This window comes from Anolis sagrei, chromosome 4, assembly GCF_037176765.1.
Source record: "Anolis sagrei isolate rAnoSag1 chromosome 4, rAnoSag1.mat, whole genome shotgun sequence".
Lineage (NCBI taxonomy): Eukaryota > Metazoa > Chordata > Lepidosauria > Squamata > Dactyloidae > Anolis > Anolis sagrei.
Genome location: NC_090024.1, coordinates 231,735,254 through 231,755,320, shown reverse-complemented (window position 1 = coordinate 231,755,320; position 20,067 = coordinate 231,735,254). Strand labels below are relative to the sequence as shown.

Sequence of the window (20,067 nt, the reverse complement as noted above, 5' to 3'; positions counted from 1 at the left end):
GAGTAAATACATTTAAGAAATGTATGTTTCATGGAAAAATGTGAAAGCATTTTGATTAGAACATTCAGGAAATATGAAAACTAGTACTTAACTATATTTTCTTTTGTAAATTAGTCCAGTGGGTACAAAATCCATTTCCATGGCCTAAATTCATACTTTCGTCCCAACAGATCAATGGAAATGCATGCTATCCCAGGCTTGAGATTTCAGGACCAAGACTTGTTAATAAGAGACTTGTGATGTTACAGATAGAAGATGCTAATGATGTTACAGGAATGGCTCTTGGTTTGTCAATATGCCACTGATTTTTTTAAAAAAAACACGCACTGGGCAGAATCCTATTGGATAGTTAAAATGAATATCCAAGAGTAATAATTCCTGTTCTTTGGGGGATAGAAAGGCATCATGAAAGTTCCCCAATTTACACTTATTGGGAAGCAGCTGATGCAGTTGATAGTGGTCTGTTGCCTTGTCTCTTAGAAAATGGCTGACTCCCACACATTCCCAATAAGTGACGTCTCTAGCAAGGCAGGATTGTGACAGCATCCCTTTTCCTGCTGGTCACAATGGGAATGTTTGTCAACCACTCCCTGAGCAAAACTGGAGCAAACTCCCATTGATCGCAGAGGCTACTGACCATCAAGTTAGGAGCTATGTAACTACAGTACTATGGTTAGTTGTCTATGGGCTGGAGAAGAGGGCCACATCTTGAGATCTGACTCAGTGGGTCTGCTCTAATTGACAGTTGTAAGCAGGCCTATGGCTTGAATCCTGTCCATGTCTTATGTGTGTATAGATCTCTATGTGGAAACAGGTGAGCTATTTTTGGCAATCTGGAACATCTGCCTCCACTTCAAAGTTGTACAAGCAGAGTTGCTCATGTGGGGCTATTGTGCATGTAGACACTCATGCATACACAGATGGTTGTGCATTTAGAAGTGCCTCCAGTTGCACAACCCTATGTAGCACAATCCACAAGTAACACCATATGTAGATATTTATGCTGTGCAACTCAATGTAGGATCTTGGCACTTTGTTTTGAAACTTACCATGAAAAAATTCCTCAAGCATTTCTAGCTGCCCCTCCCCAGCCCTTTGCTTGGTGCCATTTCCCCTTGCCAGCCAAGCTCATGACACAAATTAGCCATTTAACAGATGTGTCACCCAGGGCTTGTCTGAGTGTATCACTGCAGCAGGTTTAAGTGAGATTACAGGAGGCTCGTTCGCTGAATTGCTTTTTGCTTGAGCGAAAAGCACCAGCAAATGCATATGTATGTGGACTTGGTGTGTGTGACAAGCCGATAGGCTTACAGTGCGAAGAAATTACTTAACTCCTGGAGATTTCAAACAAGAGCTATCAAACATAATTAAAACTTTGGGCTGGGGAGGGAGGGAGGGAAGGAGAGCGAGATCTGAAAGGATGAGATATCTGCTTTGCTTTATCTCAGAATGGAAGCATTTTCTGAGCTGGAGATAGAGCAGGAAGGAATCCGTCATCATTTCAGTTTGAAGATAATAACTTTAATTCTAGCTACCAATTACTTTTTCCCCCAAGGGCAATATGACCTTTGCCCTTTGACATTAGTGAATAAACACATCTCACATAATTGAGAAGTGCTGAGCACAGATGCCTGTCAAAAACAGTAAACACACAGACATGGTATGCATACGTTTTAATTCTCATGATTTAAGAGTTCTAAAAATATGAATTATATACTTATTATATTACACACATTACATGTGTCCCTAAGGTGAACCTGCCACTGGGCTTTCTAGGCAAGATTTGTTTGGTGTGTGTGTGTGGCTTTGCCTTGAGAAAGTGCAACTTGCCCAAGGTTTCAAGACTAAGTGGGGATTTGAACCCTGGTATTCGGAGTCATAATCTACTGCTGGCTACTGGCTGACACCCATTATGTATTACTTTGAGTATTAGGTAAAGGTAAAGGTTTTCCCCTGACATTCGTGTCCAGCTCTGGGGGTTGGTGCTCATCTCTATTTCTAAGCCAAAGATTTGGTGTTGTCCATAGACACCTCCAAGGTCATGTGGTCGGCATGACTACATGGAGCACTGTTACCTTCCCACCGGAGTGGAACCTATTGATCTACTCACAATTGCATGTTTTCGAGCTGCTAGGTTGGCAGAAGCTGGGGCTAACAGTGGGAACTCACGCCACTCCCCGAATTTGAACCTGCGGCCTTGCAATCAGCAAGTTCAGCAGCTCAGAAGTTTAACCCACCGCACCACTGGAGGATCCACTTTGTAATATATATAATTAGTACCTTGAGTGCTAATTACATATATCACAACCCCTGTAACTTTGGCGGATATGGACTTTGTGTGGATATATGAAACCACAGATAAGAGTTAACCACATTATTTGTAATAAAGACAAATGATGCAGTTATTGAGAAAGGGGTGTGTTTGGCAAAACAATAAAATTAAATATTAAACTATATACTGATTTGTTTCAGTGAAGGGTGATCAAATGTATTTTGTTTTCAGTAGCAGACATCTGCCCATGGCCTGTATTGTTTGCTGAGTTTTGTCATTTGTCTGACGCTAGGAATGCTGTAACTGCAATATAATATGCCAAGGATCAACAACCAGAATTTAAGACTTACATTGCCAGACCCTGTAAATATCCTCTTAAACAAACACACAAGCTCTGGCTACATGCTGTGTTGGTCACATAGACTTCAGATAATGATTCCTACATATGCACTTTGTTGTCTGTGTTAATTCTGAAGTTAACTCTGAAGTTCTGTACAATACTGATGCTTGAAATAAACTTTATCCCAACCAATGCTGTGAATAGATTGGGCTGGAAGCAGTGCTGAGTCTTGGTGGATCCTCTGGCCAAAGTTAACATTTGCCTTTCTGCTCACTTTCAGGGCTTATCCCATCCCATCTTAGTGTCCCACCTGGGAATACAGGAGGGTTGATATTTCATTCCTACCAAACAAGTGTACCTTGCATAGGAGGCTCTAAACAAATAACCAAAATCATGTGTGTGGATTGCATAGATTGTATTGTATTCTAATTTTTCAAAAATTGGACCATACTTTAGATTGCTGTTGAGGAGAACATTTCTCCACATATTAAGAAAATTCTCCATAGGCCTCTATGTACATAGAATTTGTTACAAATGAGATGGCTGATGAAGACTCTGTTGTGTACTGCCCTTATGTCACAAAGGATGTGTTGGGGCATGTGGCAAGACCATTGTTTTTGCTTCCCTTTGAAACTTAGCCTTCCCTAGCATATCACAAGCTATATAGGACCCATGTAGACCCACAAAATCAAGGGATCTTACATACATATTGGTTTACCAATTTTTCATTGATTCAGTGGATCTACTCTAGTTGGGATTAAGAAATCAATTTATGCAGTTGACTCCTATTTACCAGATTATTTTGTTTTTCCACATAGGGCACACCTTGTTGTATATCACCTATGAATTGTTAGTTTGGCCCAGTAGGTGAGGAAATCGCAAGGAAGAGGATTTGCTTGCTAGTTGAGCTCAGAAAGAGAAGAAGACCTCAAGCTGGAAAGAAGTTATAGTGGATAGGACTGAGGAATAAGTCCCTTGTATTTAGCAAAAGGGTGAATTCTTTATAGTGTATTTTCTGTATTATATTTCCAATTATTTTGCATTTTTATTTAGGGAATTATAGTTATATCTAAATGCTGCAACACTACTGAGTGCTATAGACAGAAGAATCCACTAATCAAGTTTTGTACCTGATTGGATAAGCAGAGCTTTTGGGACCATGCATATATTTCAGATATTATATATATTATATATAATTTGATATGTATATATGTATACATACTTAAATTGCAATTGTGTTTGCAATATTCAGTTATAGGCTACCACAGAACACAGAAAAAGTTATACTGTTACTATGGATAGTGGGCAACAGCAGAACACACATACAAGGAATCAATGTCCTACTTGTGATTTGTCCAAGGACTGTAAGACAGAATTAATTAAGTATAAAATAATATTTTGATTTATAACAATGGCTGAGGATATTTCCTTGGAGTGCAGATGAGCATTCGGTGCTTGGTTATTGTCCAGTTATTGTCCTGTGATGAGGTGGTGGACTTCATCTGCAGTGAAAGCAACAGGTCACTATTGGAAAGAGGATAGTTGTCTAGATCAGCAATTGGTGTGAGTCTGTAAAGCTGTTCTTAATTAAAAGCTTATGGCCTTGGGACTTATTAAGTCCAGAGACTATCAGCTTGTCTATGGAATTAATTAAAATCCATAGACTCCAAAGATTTTTCTGTGCTATGCAACTTGTATCTCATGAAGGCATGGAAGGTTTTAAAAACTTTTCATCTTCTAATACCAGATATTTTATTCAGAGGTTCATACTTAGAGGTGTCAACACTCCATCTAAGAAATAGCTGAGATTCTGCATTGAGAAATGTACACTTGGCATGTAGCTATGCCTCTGTAGCTCCGTCTCTTACTCCAGGCCCTCAAAACCCCATTTAAACAATGCAGCTATTTCACTGTTGTTCAACCATGAGGTACCTGCTGATAATATCCATACAGCATCTCCAACAACAGGAAAATCTCCATTGATTTCCCCCTTGCACTCCAGTTTACAAAAAAACAGCTATAGTTGTGTCCTGTTGCTTATAATGTGGTTTAGGGGGGAAATTTGGCTGATGCATGACTGATAGCAAATTATTATCTCTTCAGTGACCAAAATTGCAAAAGTCTGAGGTACACATAGAACCATAAAATTCGAAGACACCACAAGGCCATCCAGTCCAATCCTTTGCCAACAGGAACGCCGAATCAAAGCACTTATGATAAATGGCCATCCAGCCTCTGCTTAGAAATACTTGGTCTTAATTCACTAATAGAAAGCCAATCAATGCTATCCAAAGTAGGGGTGCATGCATCTATACTGAACCATTGACCAATCTGTAAGTCATTGGTGTCTTATAAGTAATTGTTCTTTATTTTATCTCTCTGTCTCTCTGTCTCTCTCTGTGTATGTGTGTACATGGAAACCTGTGTATGTGTGTACATGGAAACCTGTGTCTGTATGTGTATGTTAATGTGTTTTATATGTTTGGTTGAATCTCAGGGGAATCATAGAATAATAGAATTGAAAGAGAACACATGGGCCATCCAATCCAACCCCCTGCCATGCAGGAAAAGCACAATGAAATCACCCCTGGCGGATGGCCATCCAGCATCTATTTAAAAGTCTCCAAGGAAGGAGCTTGCAACACACCCCAAGGAGGAGAGTGCCACTGTTGAAGAGCTCTCATGGTCAAGAAGTTCTTCCTAATGTTCAGATGGAATCTCCTTTCCTGTAATTTGAAACAATCGCTCCAAGTCCTAGTCTCCAGGGCAGCAGAAAACAAGCCTGCTTCTTCCTTCTTATGACATACTGTGACATGTTTGTACATGGCTGTCATGTTTCCTCGCAACCTTCTAATCTGCAGGCTAAACAGACCCAGCTCTTGAAGACACTCCAGACCTTTGATTGTTTTAGTTGCCCTTCTCTGGACACATTTCAGCTTGTCAATAACTCTCTTAAATTGTGGTGCCCAGAATTGGACACAGTATTCCAGGTGAGGTCTAACAAAAGCAGAATAGAGGATCACCATTACTTCCCTCAATCTAAACACTAGACTCCTTTTGATGCAGCCCAAAATCCCATTGGCTTTTTTGCTGATGCATCACACTATTGGCTCAACTTGTGGTCCACTAAGAGTCCAAGATCCTTTGTCGAAACAAGTGTCACCAATCCTGTATTTGTGCATGGGAGGTGGGGGCTGAGGTACTCTTATTGATGTAACATCAGGAAGAGGGAGGTATGGTGCTGTGCATCAGTAAGACAAAGATGAGGCAGATGTTTGAGATCTACAGTATTCTGTATTTCAGTCTTTACCGCTATCTCTTAAAATTCAGGTTTCCATGTCAGTTTGCCTTCTGATCTATTGGGTGCTCCTTCCAAATGGGAGATTGAGCTGTAATAAATAACTACCATCCATGATTTGGTTGTGGATGAAGGGGCTGACCTGTTGTGTACTAGAGAGAGGGATGAATGTAGAGGACTTGACTTCTTCCAGCTTTGTCCATGTGGATATTCAGCAGCACCAGGCTAGGTTGGAAGTCTAGGCTGGAGGGGAGTTTCAAACATCCATAAGAATTCCATCCTTCTAGCAAGGAAACCCATTTGCTAAATTAACATGCTTCAAGGTCAGAAAACAGAACAGGGATGCTTCTGGTGTACCATGTATCTTGAGCATTTTTATTGTCTGGCTAGGTGGTCTTGGAATGTCCCAGTAATGTTACAAGGAAAGTTCTATTACAGAACAACCATATTAATTTGAAAATAACTTCTTTTTCCCCTTGATGCACACCCACACATCTTTCTCTATATGCCACACACACACACACACTCTTAGTGTTAATTAGGGAAACAGAGGACGGACATGAGCAATTAAAAAACAACAATGATAATATAATTGTGATCATGAAGCAGTGCAATTAGGTTAAAAGGGAAGCATGTGTTGAAAGCGGGGGATGGAACGAAATGAAGCTCTGATGAATATCTGCACTAATTCTGATTTTAATTGATTTGGAAATTGGACACAGAAAGGCAATAATGGGAAGGCTCACACTTGTGTCTATAGGTTCAAAGAATTTTTCTGTGAACATGCCAGTTGGGTGCCTTGCTAGATTTCAGTCCTGCAGCAACGAAGGGAGAAATCCATAACAGAAAGAAAGGTTTCCACAAATCTCATGGGTATTTCCACTGGTTGAAGACCTTGCTTTTAAGATGCTACAATCTGAGCCAAAGGGGAAAGATGACAGAACCATCATTACTTGCTAGTCTTTGAGTTAATGATAAACATTAAAAAGCAAGACAGATTCCAGTATCTCATTGCTCAAAGTTTCTTCTAAGCATAGCTCATAATAATTACCCACATTCATTGTTTTCTTTAACAGCTATTGTTCGATGGAAACATGTTTCTCTCCCTTTCCCCCTTGATTTAGGAATAAGTTTATGTGGGCTTAGTTTGATGTATTTTCAAGTGCAAATGCATCTTTGGGTACCAGCTGCTGGGACATACAAGAGCCAAGGGAAGGCTATTGCTTTCATGCCTTGCTTGTGAAAGTTTCCATAGAAGCTGTCTTGAAATGTAGAATCTAAATATATTCAATAAATAAATATAAATAGGAATCATTGTCAGAACAGAAGGCTGGACTAGATACAGCTGTAGTCACATTACAATGGGACTTCTTCAGGTCTTTGACCATTCGGTTTGATTCACACATACTTGAGAATAAACCTCATTGAACAAAGTGGGGTTGACTCTCAAGGAAATGTGTGCAGTGTGTGTGTGTAAAGTGGTGAATTTTAAAATCTTTAATGGAAATTGTGTTTTAAGTATTTTAACAGTTTTAAATCATTTTAAATAATGTTTGTGTTTAATTCTTTTAAATTAAATCAATGCTATAATTTGAGTCTTTTATATTATTGTAGCCCAGACTAAAGGTCATCTTGAGAGATTCAGTAAATTCAGTAAATCAATCAATGAATAGAGTTGGTCAGCAAGAAAGCAAGCTATTTGTTTTGGAACTGTATTGAACCTTTTCAATTAAAAACCTCACCTCTGGTGAGAACTCATTCATTTTTCCTACTGTGTTGTGGTAACAACACAATCATCCTCATTTCTGCAACATCATCAATATCTTTGAATTTTACAGACTGCCTTAAACAAAAATGTAATATCCTTGTCCAAAGAGGGGAGAAATGATTAATTTTCTTCTTAGAGTGTCCTTCTTCCCTCCCTTCCTTCTTTTCTGCTTCAGAGAGTGGTGGAGGTTGTTAAGCAGAGGTTGGATGGACATTTCTCAAGAACACTTTAGTTGGGTATTCGTGCATGGCGGAAGTTTGGACAAGATGGCCCTTGCAATCTTTTCTGGCTCTAGGATTCTATGAAACATTTCTGGAATTTTATGCATCAAATATAAAAAATAGTTATGTTCATTTTGGGCAGTACGCAATATAACTATAAGCTGTAGTAGTTTGAGTATTAGACTGCAAACTACTAGGGTTCGATTCGTCATTTGGGCATCGAAACCCACTGGGTGACCTTGGGTGAGTCACATACTTTGGTAGGATCATCATGACTTGAAGGCACACAACAATGAACAAAAAAATAGAAAAACATATTGTTTAAAAAATTTTTCCACACCCAGTACATTCCAATTTTATAGTTTTGTGTGGACAGCATTTATTGGCAGAGGGTACAATGGAATAATTGTATGTTGATTTCAGATATGCAAATAATAATAATAATAATAATAATAATAATCTTTATTTATACCCCGCCACCATCTCCCCAGTGGGGACTCAGAGCGACTTACATGAGGCCAAGCCCGAACAACAAATTACAATAAAAATAAAACCAAAACACAACCGAAAATGCAAACAGTAAACAGCAACATCATAATAAAATAAAACATGTAAATACATTTCAATATAAAGTTAAAATAGACGCCGTCACAATGTCAATGGGCGGACCGCATGTAATGATTAAAAAAGAGACTAATTAAAACTAATTTAAAACTCGGGTGAGATAAAAAGAGACAGATTATTCCACTTCCTGTTTTATTAAAAAGACAAAGTAGGAATTTGAACCCATTCGAATGTTGTCATGGAGTTAGAAAGAATTAGTGAAGCTGATACCAACCACAGCACTATGCTGGTATATCTATATAGCTTAAATAACTATTTTTTTCCAGTTCTGATAATTCAACTATTCACGCTGTGGTTGGTATCACCAGCTACAACTTGCTGTCACAACCAATTACACCCCAAAGTTTTATAAATTGATTCAAGCCAAAGCTACCAACCAACCAAATAACTAATTTATCCAATGTTTGTTTGTTTTAGAAAAAGCTGTCTAGTTTGCTGACTATCACAACATCCTGTGGTGGTGAATTCCACAAATGAATTATGGATTTTGTACCTAAGTATTTCCAGAATGCTGGCCTATGTAGGACTTTGGTCTTTCTAAGCTGAACTCTTTTTACATTAATCTCTAAAAGGATCTACAAAGCCCTCGGCACCTTGATTCCAGTCTATCTGGAGCAATGTATTCTTCCTTATAAATCTCTTTGGGCTTTGAGAGGTATGAGTGAGAGAATTCTAGGAAAGACCTATGTTTACCATTGTCTTTCAGTTAGTAGGAAAACACCTATCTATTCCGTCAGGCCTACTTGCGATGACTAAAGGCTACAAAAAGGAAGTGCTTGATGTTTAAACAATAGTTTACTGCTTATTTAAAATGAGCATGGTGTTTTTAAATTGTTTTAAGTGGAGTTTAAGCAGGACAATTCATTTAAGTTAAATTAACATGCATAATTCATTGTGTTTTTATTGGAACCTGTTTAATTGGAAATTGCCTTGCATTGCACTCCTAAGAGAAAGGTGGGATAAACAAATAAATGTAAAATTGGATCCTTTAACAGCCCCCATGATTAATATCAATTGCAGAATTGAGTTGTTGTAGGTTTTTTCAGGCTATATGGCCATGTTCTAGAGGCATTTCTCCTGATGTTTCACCTGCATCACAACCAATCTAGAAATGCCTCTAGAACATGGCCATATAGCCCGAAATAACCTACAACAACCCAGTGATTCCAGCCATGAAAGCCTTCGACAATAAATTGCAGAATTATCATTCAATCATTCATCCATCCAGGGATGGGTGTGTCAGCCATTCAGCAAAACACAACTGAATCCAAATTACACTTCATGATAATTTCTGTATTAGGCTAACAAAAAAATTGTGCAAAATCATTATTTTGATTTTGAAGCTCACTGGCTTCTTTATAAGGAAAACATCTGAAAATCATACAGGAAAGGAAAAGTGAAAGTATCAGAGTCATAGGCCTGAATCTGGTTTGAAATGCTTAATTATATTGTGTGTATGCCTTTGGGTTGCATGTCAACTTCATGCAACCCCCATGAATTTCACAGGATTTATGCAGCAAAGAATACTCAGAGTTAGTTTTGTCAGTTCCTTCCTCAGAAATATAACTTGCACCACCTGGTTATTCAGTGGCAGTTTGTTATTCAAATATTAACCAGGGCTGAACCTGCTTAGCTTCCAAAATCTTTAGAGTATTTATGCTTGTCTTCAAGGCAGTCTTAAGAAAGAACTGATGGAAATGGAGCCATTCTTCTGCCTTGTCACAAGGAATGATGGACAAAGTTGGGAAAAGCTGGTAACCCCAAGACTGGACTTCTGCAATGTGCTATGCATTGGGTTACCTCTGTACCAAGTTAGTAAATTCTAATTAGTTCAAAACATGGCAGCCAGATTAGTGACAGGAACATCTAGGAGTGAGCATATTATACCCATATTAAAGTCACTTTGTCCAAAGTCACTGGGAAAAGTACAAAGCAGTGGTTTTGACTTTTAAAGCCCTACATGAGTTAAGTCCAGGCTACTTACAGGATCGCCTTCTCCTGCACAATCCACCCTTTAGGACACTTAGGTCCTCTGGCATATGCCGACTGGTAATCATCACCCATAAGAACTTTTCATCGGCTGCCCCAAGACTGTGGGATGACCTGCTGGAAAAGCTCTGACAGCTGAATGAGTTGTCGGAATTTAAAGCACAATGTCTTCTGGCAGGCCTACCTAGTCAACTTTCAATTATAAGTTTTGATTTACATTCTATTGCTACTATATGCCAATTCTATATCTGTGCTTGGTGCAAGTTTAAAAAATATCTTTGAGTTTATGTAATTTAGTGTATATATTTTACATTCATGTTTTTTTGATGTTGTTGTACCCCGCACCGAGCTATCAGGAGAGGTGGGTAATAAATAAAATGTATTACTGTTATTATTGTTATTATTGACATTAGTTGGAACACCTCAGCAAGTGAGAGTCCAAAAGTGGCAGGCTCAAATCCAGAACCTCAATCAATGGCTGATACCAAATGAGAGACTCCTTCCTGGGCACACAGAAAACTGGGCAACTTGGAAGGCGCTGAACAGACTGCGCACTGGCACCACGAGATGCAGAGCCAACCTTAAGAAATTGGGCTACAAAGTGGAATCCATGACACGCGAGTGTGGAGAAGAGCAAACCACAGACCACCTGCTGCAATGCAACCTGAGCCCTGCCACATGCACAATGAAGAACCAGAGGAACTCCAAGTGGCCAGATACTGGTCAAAGGACATTTAATCAACTACCAAGCTTGCAAACTCTGTTTTGTCTGTTTGTTAAAAAATTGTTTAAAATGTAATACAATTGTCTGACACGATAAATAAAATGGCTGGTAAGAAATATATCATCATTATCCTCCTCCTCATCAGACTGCAATTAATCTATGGAGAGCTCTGCTAAACCCAGATTCTATTGTTACAAAACCTTCTTATGAAAAGAAATTCAGCAGCCTCCTTATTATTATTGCTACTGTTGGCCAGAATCCTTTATGGCAATTACAGTAACCCTTAGTCACAGAGTCATGACAGCTACATATTCGAAGTCCCTATTTTAGGGATTGTGAAAGTTCCCCAATTTCCACTTATTGGGTAATAGACATTGCGATTGACAGAAAGAAGCTGGCTGATGCTCCCAACCCCATTATATGCGTGATCTCTGGCATGAGAGGTGATTGCAACAGAGGTTCAGGTTTTGTCTGTCACACCAGAGAACTCATAGAAAGGGGTTGCAATGACAGTCAACTGCTTCCCAAGAGAGAGTGAAAAAACATCTGTTAATCATGGAGAATATGTAGAGATAGGGGGATTGTTCCAGATTCTGAGTAGCACTATAACAATAGGTAAATTATATACAGGATACTGACCATCATCACCATCTATTTATGTATAGCCCACATTTTTTATAGTCTGGAACTCATGGTAGCATACCTCACTTAAAATAAACATAGATAAAAAAATGTATCAAAGTGGAAAATATCATTAAATTAGCCATTAAATTAAAACAAGTCCAAAAACTAAAGCTCTTCACAGATTAGAATCCAACAGAACATAACACGACACGGAGAGACACTTCTAGGAAGCCTTGAAAAACAATTGTCTTAATTTGCGATTAGTAAATAGGAAACACTTGCTATTAAATAGTTCAGGGTCGCATGAAGTCATCATTATGGCAGAAAAAGTTATTTCTTTTTGACTGTGAGTTTCTAATACTGCAATCCTAATGATTCAATCAAAGGCATTATTTTGAGACCTTATACCCCAATTAAAACCCACGTTATAATGACCTGACATCAGTGGGATATTGCTGGCAACTCAGTAGCAGCACAGAACAAACCCTGTGCCTCAAATACTCCTTTCCCTTTTTCAAAAATCTTTTTTTTCTTCAGATTTTGCCTGGTTTGCTGGATAAAATAATTGCTTTTGTTCACAAGGAGGATAAAATAACTTTCCCCTTTAGCCCTTGGGAAATCTCTTCTTCCATACAGCTAAGGAGCTAATATACTTTCTTTATCCTTCTGCCTCTGTCCACAAGCAATGTCAACATAGTTAAATGTGTACCAAACCAAATATGACTGGGTGGAATCAATGCCTGCCATGGAACACTTTAAGAAGATGAAGTCAGTCAAACTGACCTATACAGTTTCATGGGCACTTTATAGCATCTTCATGTGGATATTTGGAAAGCCATTTTGCTCATAGGCCACACAAAGTAATGCACTCAATGGTTTCATAGCCTTTCTGGGATGCACAAAAGGCAATCTGTTATGTAGGAAGCAGTCAAGTCATTTCAAAGAGAAACATAAAAAATAGTTTTATGGAACACTGGGGAGTCTTTGGACCTCAGTGACAGAGCAAGTTTCATATATTTCACATCCCCCCTCCCTCCTATCCTTCGGAAAGATGGTACAAACCTGGCTGTGGGATCAAGCCTTTGGGAAAGTGCAATAAGACAACAATAGGAATCTTTACTCTGCTGACCAGATTCAGTATGGCTGATTTAAGATGGTTTAAAACAATTGATTTTATGAATATTTATAGTTTATTTTATTTTTTGGCATTGAATGTTAGCTGTATATATGTTGTGCTCTGCCCCGAGTCCCCTTCAGGCTCTTTTTTTTTTGTGTATTAGGAGCGACTTGAGAAACTGCAAGTCACTTTTGGTGTGAGAGAATTGACCGTCTGCAAGAACATTGCCCAGGGGATGCTTGGATGTTTTGAAGTTTTTCCATCCTTGTGGGAGGCTTCTCTTATGTCCCCACATGGGGAGCCAGAGACAGAGGGAGCTCATCCGTGCTCTCCCTGGATTCGAACCTGAGACCTGTCAGTCTTCAGTCCTGCTGACACAAGGGTTTAACCCATTGCACCACTGGGGGATCCTATCTCATCTCCTTCTTACCCTTCAGGGTGTGAAAGATGGAATATAAATGCTTTAAATAAATAAATAAATAAATAAATAGATAAATAATACATTTGTAGAAAGCTTTATTTAGAGTCACTGGGATTTTCAAGCAGTTCTGGAAAGAATCCTGTCTCAAACCTTGGCAAAGAGTGAAAGCTAAATACTCAGCTAAATGGATAATAATAATAATAATAATAATAATAATAATAATAATAATAATAATAAACCTTTATTTATACCCTACTACCATCTCCCGCAGGACCCGGTGCGGTTTACAAAAGGCTGAGCCTAAATACATCATAAAAACATAACAACAACAATACAACAATAAATAACTCATAACAAAGCAAAAAACAATACAGTAATGACATGACGCATTTAAAAACCTGTGGCAGGGCCAAGTGCAAGGGTTAAAATTAAAAATGCTGGGCATGTCCAAGGGAAATAGGATGGATATTTTAGGATAGGTAGGCGTGCAGACAATTCTAAGTCTCTCATAAAGTGCATTTGGGACATATTGCTTAGGGTTCCTTATTCTGGGAAGGCACACTGGAACATCCACGTTTTCAAGCTCCTTCTAAAGACTGCCAATGTTGGGGCTTGCCTGATGCCTTTGGAGAGGGAATTCCAGAGTCGTGGGGCCACCACCGAAAAGGTCCTGACTACTGGTCTTGTTTGACATAAGTCATCTTCTCTTCTAACTTCCTTTATTTCAGTTAAGATATTGTTTTAAAAGCACGACGAAACATAACATTAACATTGCACACATTTCTCTGTACTGTTGATATGCAGAAAGACGTCCCTACAGTGAGCAAGCCCATGGAAGACTGTGACCCACTGCCATCCGCACTTCATTCCTTGTCTGGAAGTACAAAGCAATGCATGCACTGACAACATTACGCTGTGTGCATTTGCTCTATCTAAGTTCATATTGTTAGCCACTTCCTTGGCATGACACACCATCAAGGTTTGAGATCTGCTATATTAAATCATGATGGTGAAAGCAGGGAAGGAAAATCGAACAGGAGAGTGTTAAATGTGGATGCAAAATGCATTTCTTAGAATCTGGCCACAATTTTGGAAGGAAAAAGGAAAGATGGTAGATTACCGTGGGGTGTGTTTTGATCCATACCAGGCCCATAGCCAGGATTTTGATTCGGGGCGGGGGGGGGGGGGGGGGGGCTGAGTTTGTTTTTTTTTGGGGGGGGGGGGTCAGGATCTATCCTAGTAAACCTTTTGTATCATTATGGTGATCAGATCATGATATGAATAAACATAACAGTTTAAATAATGTACCAGTAAGGCCTTCTCACGGACCATCCTGAGAATTTGGGGGGGGGGGGTGAAGCCCCTCAATCCACCCACCCACCCCCCACCCCGGCTACGGGCCTGATACATACAAAATATTGGCAAGAGATTCCGGGTGGGCAAAATAGCAACAATGCAACAAGGACAAAGGCCTAAAATAACATTCTGGATTGTCTTTGTCTCAAAGTGGGCAAGTTTGGGTTTTTATGTTTTGGCATTTTGATTGGTTCATAGGATCCCAGGAGATCCTGAGACAGAATATTGGCCCATGGATTTACCACAATTGTCTACCTCAAAATAGCTGATGAAATTGTAATGTCGTGTTTGGAATATGGACTAAGAAAAGAAATGTCCATCCTTGCTATCATAAATGCTTAAGCAGGATCAGGAGGGTTTACCAAAAGAATCTCATCACTTGGACTCCTGTGAAAGTAATCTCTCATTATCTTTCCACTTTCATATTCACCACTAAATTTCATCCATTGAATTGTTGGTGCCATAAAACTAAAGTATCCTCTTCTCAAGTAAGCAGCCATCATCAGCATACCTGATCGTAGCTAAACCTTCAGAAACCTCTATAACCGATGCTCTAGGAAAATGTCAAAACTGAGCAACAAACTTTTTTTCACAAATAACAAATTCTACAGCTTCACAACCCCAAATGTATGAAATTATATTACATTATATTTTAAAGGGGTGGAGAGTAGTGCAGGAAGGTTTCAGTTTGTCTTAAGTGTGTTTCTATAGTTCTGATTGGGGCATGCACTGAGAGCGTGAAAGAAAGAAAATAAAAGAAAGGAAAGAAAAAGCAAATAAAACTGAAACCACAAGATACTGGAAGTACTGAGAGGCCACATGCTTACATGGTAAGATGCTCTTTCTTCTCTATCCATTGGGCGAGTCACGTACATTCTTCCAGACACTGGGTCGATGTTGAAGACTTCCATAGGGGGTTGGTCAGCTCCCACTCCTGTGATGCTGTATCTTATATGGATCTCACTGTCTTTATCTGAACGAATCTGAATAAAACATTAAAGGGAACAATGAGTCAGCTTGGGATGCAGGACAGGAGCAAAGAAAAAGAAGCTCATGTTGATACATACCCACAAGGTGGCTTATATGTTTCAAGATGAATGAAAAACAAGAGCTTGATGCCTTGGTATGTCTATGTACATTTAGATAGTGAATAACACAGCAACCCATCAACAAAAAGTATAATCAAATTTTGGCTTTAGGAATTTTTCAAACATCACCATTTCTATGAGCAATGTAATGTGCCTGTGAACACATAATATTTCAGCTGTGGCAAAATGAATAACACATATATTTGTGTTTTTCAGTTCCAGATATCACATACATTGTTGGAAGAGCCACAAACTCCTGGCTTACAAGTTTGCATAGCTTCCACAATAAGAATGTTAACATTTGGAAAAACCCTTTGCTCCACAACTCCAACAACAACAACAACAACAACAATAACAATAATAACAACTTTATTTTTATATACTGCCACCATCTCCCCAAGGGGACTTGGGGATGGCTTAGAAGGGACAAGCCCAACAATCACAGATAAAAACAAAGACACAGTTAAAAATACTCAATAAAATAATAAAATACAGCACAGTCAAAACATTCATAAAACAGCATCATAAAACAATAGACTGAGATAAAGGTTGTAATTGAGTTCAGGATCAATGACTGCAAATAAATTCCAAGGAGCCAAAGGAAAGTGCAGAGATTGAGTGAACAGGGGCTAGGGACAACCGTTGGCAAAAGTTTTGAAGAAGCCAATAAAAGGGCCGAAATAAAGTGCAAAACTTAAAATAGGGACAGGATAAATTTATGGTGAACTGCCTAATCGAAGGCACAATGGAACATCCAGCTGGAGGATTCTGAGAACTATAGTTTAAAAGCTCTGGATGGTGCCAAGTAGGCTCATTTAGCTATGCCCTAGTGGTCCACAGATGTCTGTAGAGAGTATAATCTCAAATACACTGCAATACGAGAGCATAATCTCAAATACACTCGTATGTGTGAAGGCTGTCACGTGATTCAGAATTTACTTCAGCTGAATTCCCAAAGGTTTGCCCTGTGCAGCTCTCTATGCTATATGTACATGGTGTTTAGGGTGAAGTGAGATGGCAAATACAACCTTCCCAACCAAGCACACATTTTTTTCCAAAGGGAAATAACAAAGCATGCATAGAGATCTGCACGGAGAACCTCTTTCAGGTTTGCAGCACATATGAAAAAACAGACAGGCATGTTAAGTAGTCTAAAAAGCTTGGGTTATCCCTTTCAATCTGAAATTAACTTTCTGATGTACACTTGAATTGAGAGATCTTCTTCTAAATATAGCTTAATTGTGGAATGGGATGGATGATATAGTCTATTCATGAAAGAAACAAAAATGAGCAACATGAAGAAAAAAAACCAGGGGAATTCCAGACAAGAATAAATCAGGGCCAGTTGTCACCTCCCAACAAAGGATCCCCCAGGCAGCAACCACCCAGGTTTTGAAGCTGCAAGGCTATTAAATGCTTATCAGGGAGGCCAACTGCAACATTTACACTTGCCTCAAACAGACAAGAGTTCTTTCTCCCACCCCGGTTGTTCCACAGATATATAAACCTCACTTGCCTAGTTTCCAACAGACCTCACAACCTCTGAGGATGCCTGCTGTAGACGTGGGCAAAACATCAGGAGAAAATGTCTTTGGAACATGACCATGCAGCCTGGAAAACTCACAGCAATCCAGTAATTCTGGACAAAAAATGAACAATTTTTTATCCCCATCCCATCAGAAAATGAGATACTAGTTACTTGGTGGAGGAAAGCAGGGTGAATGAATAAAGATTTGATGTATGCAGAAGACACAAAGAAAAAGGACTATGTTAATAAATAAATAAATGAAAAAGCAAACAAACATGTTCTGTTCTCTGGCTGAATGGACATAGCTTCACAAGGGGAGCATGAGGGCATGTTTATCCTTCAGAGATGAAGTCAACCAAAGAAGGGGTCCTGGTTTTCTCCCTTTCATCTCTGGTATATTTTCTCTTGTGTTTTGAAAGGCTGTCCAACATTTAAAAAAACCTGGGTGCCAATCAATTAACTTTTTTTTTTACTTGAAGAACCACTGCCATTTTTTTTTGATGAAATAATTGGTCAAACATCTACATTGAAACTATTTCAGTTGGGTCATCAATGATATAATTGAAAGTGAATTAGATAAATGCAGTAACTGAAATCATGATCCAAACATCAATGGAGGCTTTTTTTTAACCTTCTCAGATGGAAGTGTTACTTAACATGCAAATTAAATCCACCAAATGAAAGGGGTGCTTTACTAATTACAGTGACACAACAATACCACCAATAACTTTTCTACTGAAATTTTAGAGGGTTGGGTAAAAGAAATATTCCCAGAATCTGGTCCTGGAAATCCAGATTTCAAGTAATGGTTTCCTTGATGCCAAAACGGCACTGGATGGGAAGCATTTTGAGAGCTGTCACACCCACAGCCTTCCTTACAAGGCTACAGGTTAAGCAACATATCAAAGCATGTAAAGCTTGAGATCCAAAAGCAAACCAGAATAATGCTTGTTCAATGAATGAATGAAATGAAGATGATCATACAGGTAGAGAAGATATAATGCTTTCATTGCAACACAGAAGGTTTTACCCATCCCCTCCTTGATGTGCAACCTGCTCTCTAACAACCAACACTTCCACCTCTCAACTTTCAGGCTCTGAATGTGGCATGCAGTAAACCCAGCAGGGTTTTCATACAGTAAAATTTTGTTTTTTTGTCAGCATCACAGTCTACACCTGTCACCAGGTGGTGATACTGCCATAGACCAGAGAACAGAAGAAGTCCTTCTTCCACCTGCATTGATGTGCATTCACTTCTCTCCAGGGTAACAGAATACAGACATAATACATCTTCCCCATCACTCACTCCTTCATGGCATCAATATATACCCTTCTTTGTTTCTTCATCATTCTTACATTTCATAGAATCATAGAATAATAATTGGAAGATACCACATGGGCCATCTAATCGAACCCCATGCCATGCGGAAAAAGCACAATCAAAGCACCCCCGACAGATGGTAATCCAGCCTCTTTTTAAAACCCTCCAAGGAAGGAGCTTCCACCACACTCTGAGGCAGAGAGGTCCACTGTTGAACACTGCATTGAGTCGCCTGTTTGGGCTGAAAAATGCGGTATAGAAATAAAGCAAATAAATAAACAGCTTTTTGGGGACTGTGCTAAATTACCCTTGAAGGAAAAATAATGTTAATTAAACTACTTCTATGTTCCTGTCATTTTGATTGTAAAATTTCCCTTTTCATTCAATATTTGGCCCTATTGGGTTGTTGTAGGTTTTTTGGGCTATATGGCCCTGTTCTAGAGAAGGCTTTCATGGCCAGAATCACTGGGTTGTTGTAGGTTTTTTCAGGCTATATGGCCATGTTCTAGAGGCATTCTCTCCTGACATTTCGCTTGGATCTATGGCAAGCATCCTCAGAGGTAGTGAGGTCCCAAAAAAACCTACAACAACCCAGTGATTCCGACCATGAAAGCCTTCGACAATACTTTGGCCCTATTGTTCCCCTTGCATGTTGGTTTATCTGATATTAATTTATCTCTTCTAAACCGAGTGATCACTTCAATGGAACATGAAATAAATGTGATAGCGCTGTGATATTAAGAACCTAATCAGATCAGACTACAATAAGAATAATTAATAATGATAATAATAATAACTTTATTTTTGTACCCCGCCTCCATCTCCCCGAAGGACTTGGGTGGCTTACATGGGAACAAGCCCGATCAACATGGTTAAAACATAATACATTAAAATATATAACCAACAGTATAAAACCAAATAAAACAACATCATTATAACAAAATGTAAGACCAAACATAAACCAATAGCCAGTGATCTCTGCGATAATGATCAGTTTTTGGGCATGAGTGGGTGGCTTGGTGCAAAAAACAATGATGAAGATAGGGCTGATGGCAGCAGTAGAAATAGAGGGCAATATAAAATAGAGCATTGTAACTTTGCATGTAGAACAATAGTAAAGTGCATGGACAAGATTTTGGCTCTTAGTTGGGCCTAGCAACTGAAACGCAGTCAGCACTTTCTTGACTAAGAAGGAGGCAAAACTTTCCCAAAGGATGTCCCAGTTTTACCAACTGATCAGGTTTGTTCTTGTGATGACATGATATCACAGGCTTCATGGCCCTTTCCCAAGTTCCTCAGCTGTGCCAGTCCAATTATCTGCCCAGTTTCCTAGGTTGCTTTTAGAAACTGACCTAGCTCCCTTTTCCAACTGTGTC

The 20,067-nt window shown here is 39.1% G+C and overlaps 1 protein-coding gene across 5 annotated transcripts in view; it reads right to left on the bottom strand.

The window, feature by feature from the left end:
* CDH4 (cadherin 4) overlaps nucleotides 1–20,067 on the bottom strand; it is a 938,653-nt gene that overhangs the window by 203,901 nt on the left and 714,685 nt on the right. For all 5 annotated transcript variants that reach the window (XM_060772002.2, XM_060772006.2, XM_060772003.2 and 2 more), the window contains exon 5: nucleotides 15,582–15,737. In XM_060772002.2, the coding sequence (XP_060627985.2) occupies nucleotides 15,582–15,737 (156 nt within the window). The remainder of the gene's footprint in view (nucleotides 1–15,581; nucleotides 15,738–20,067) is intronic.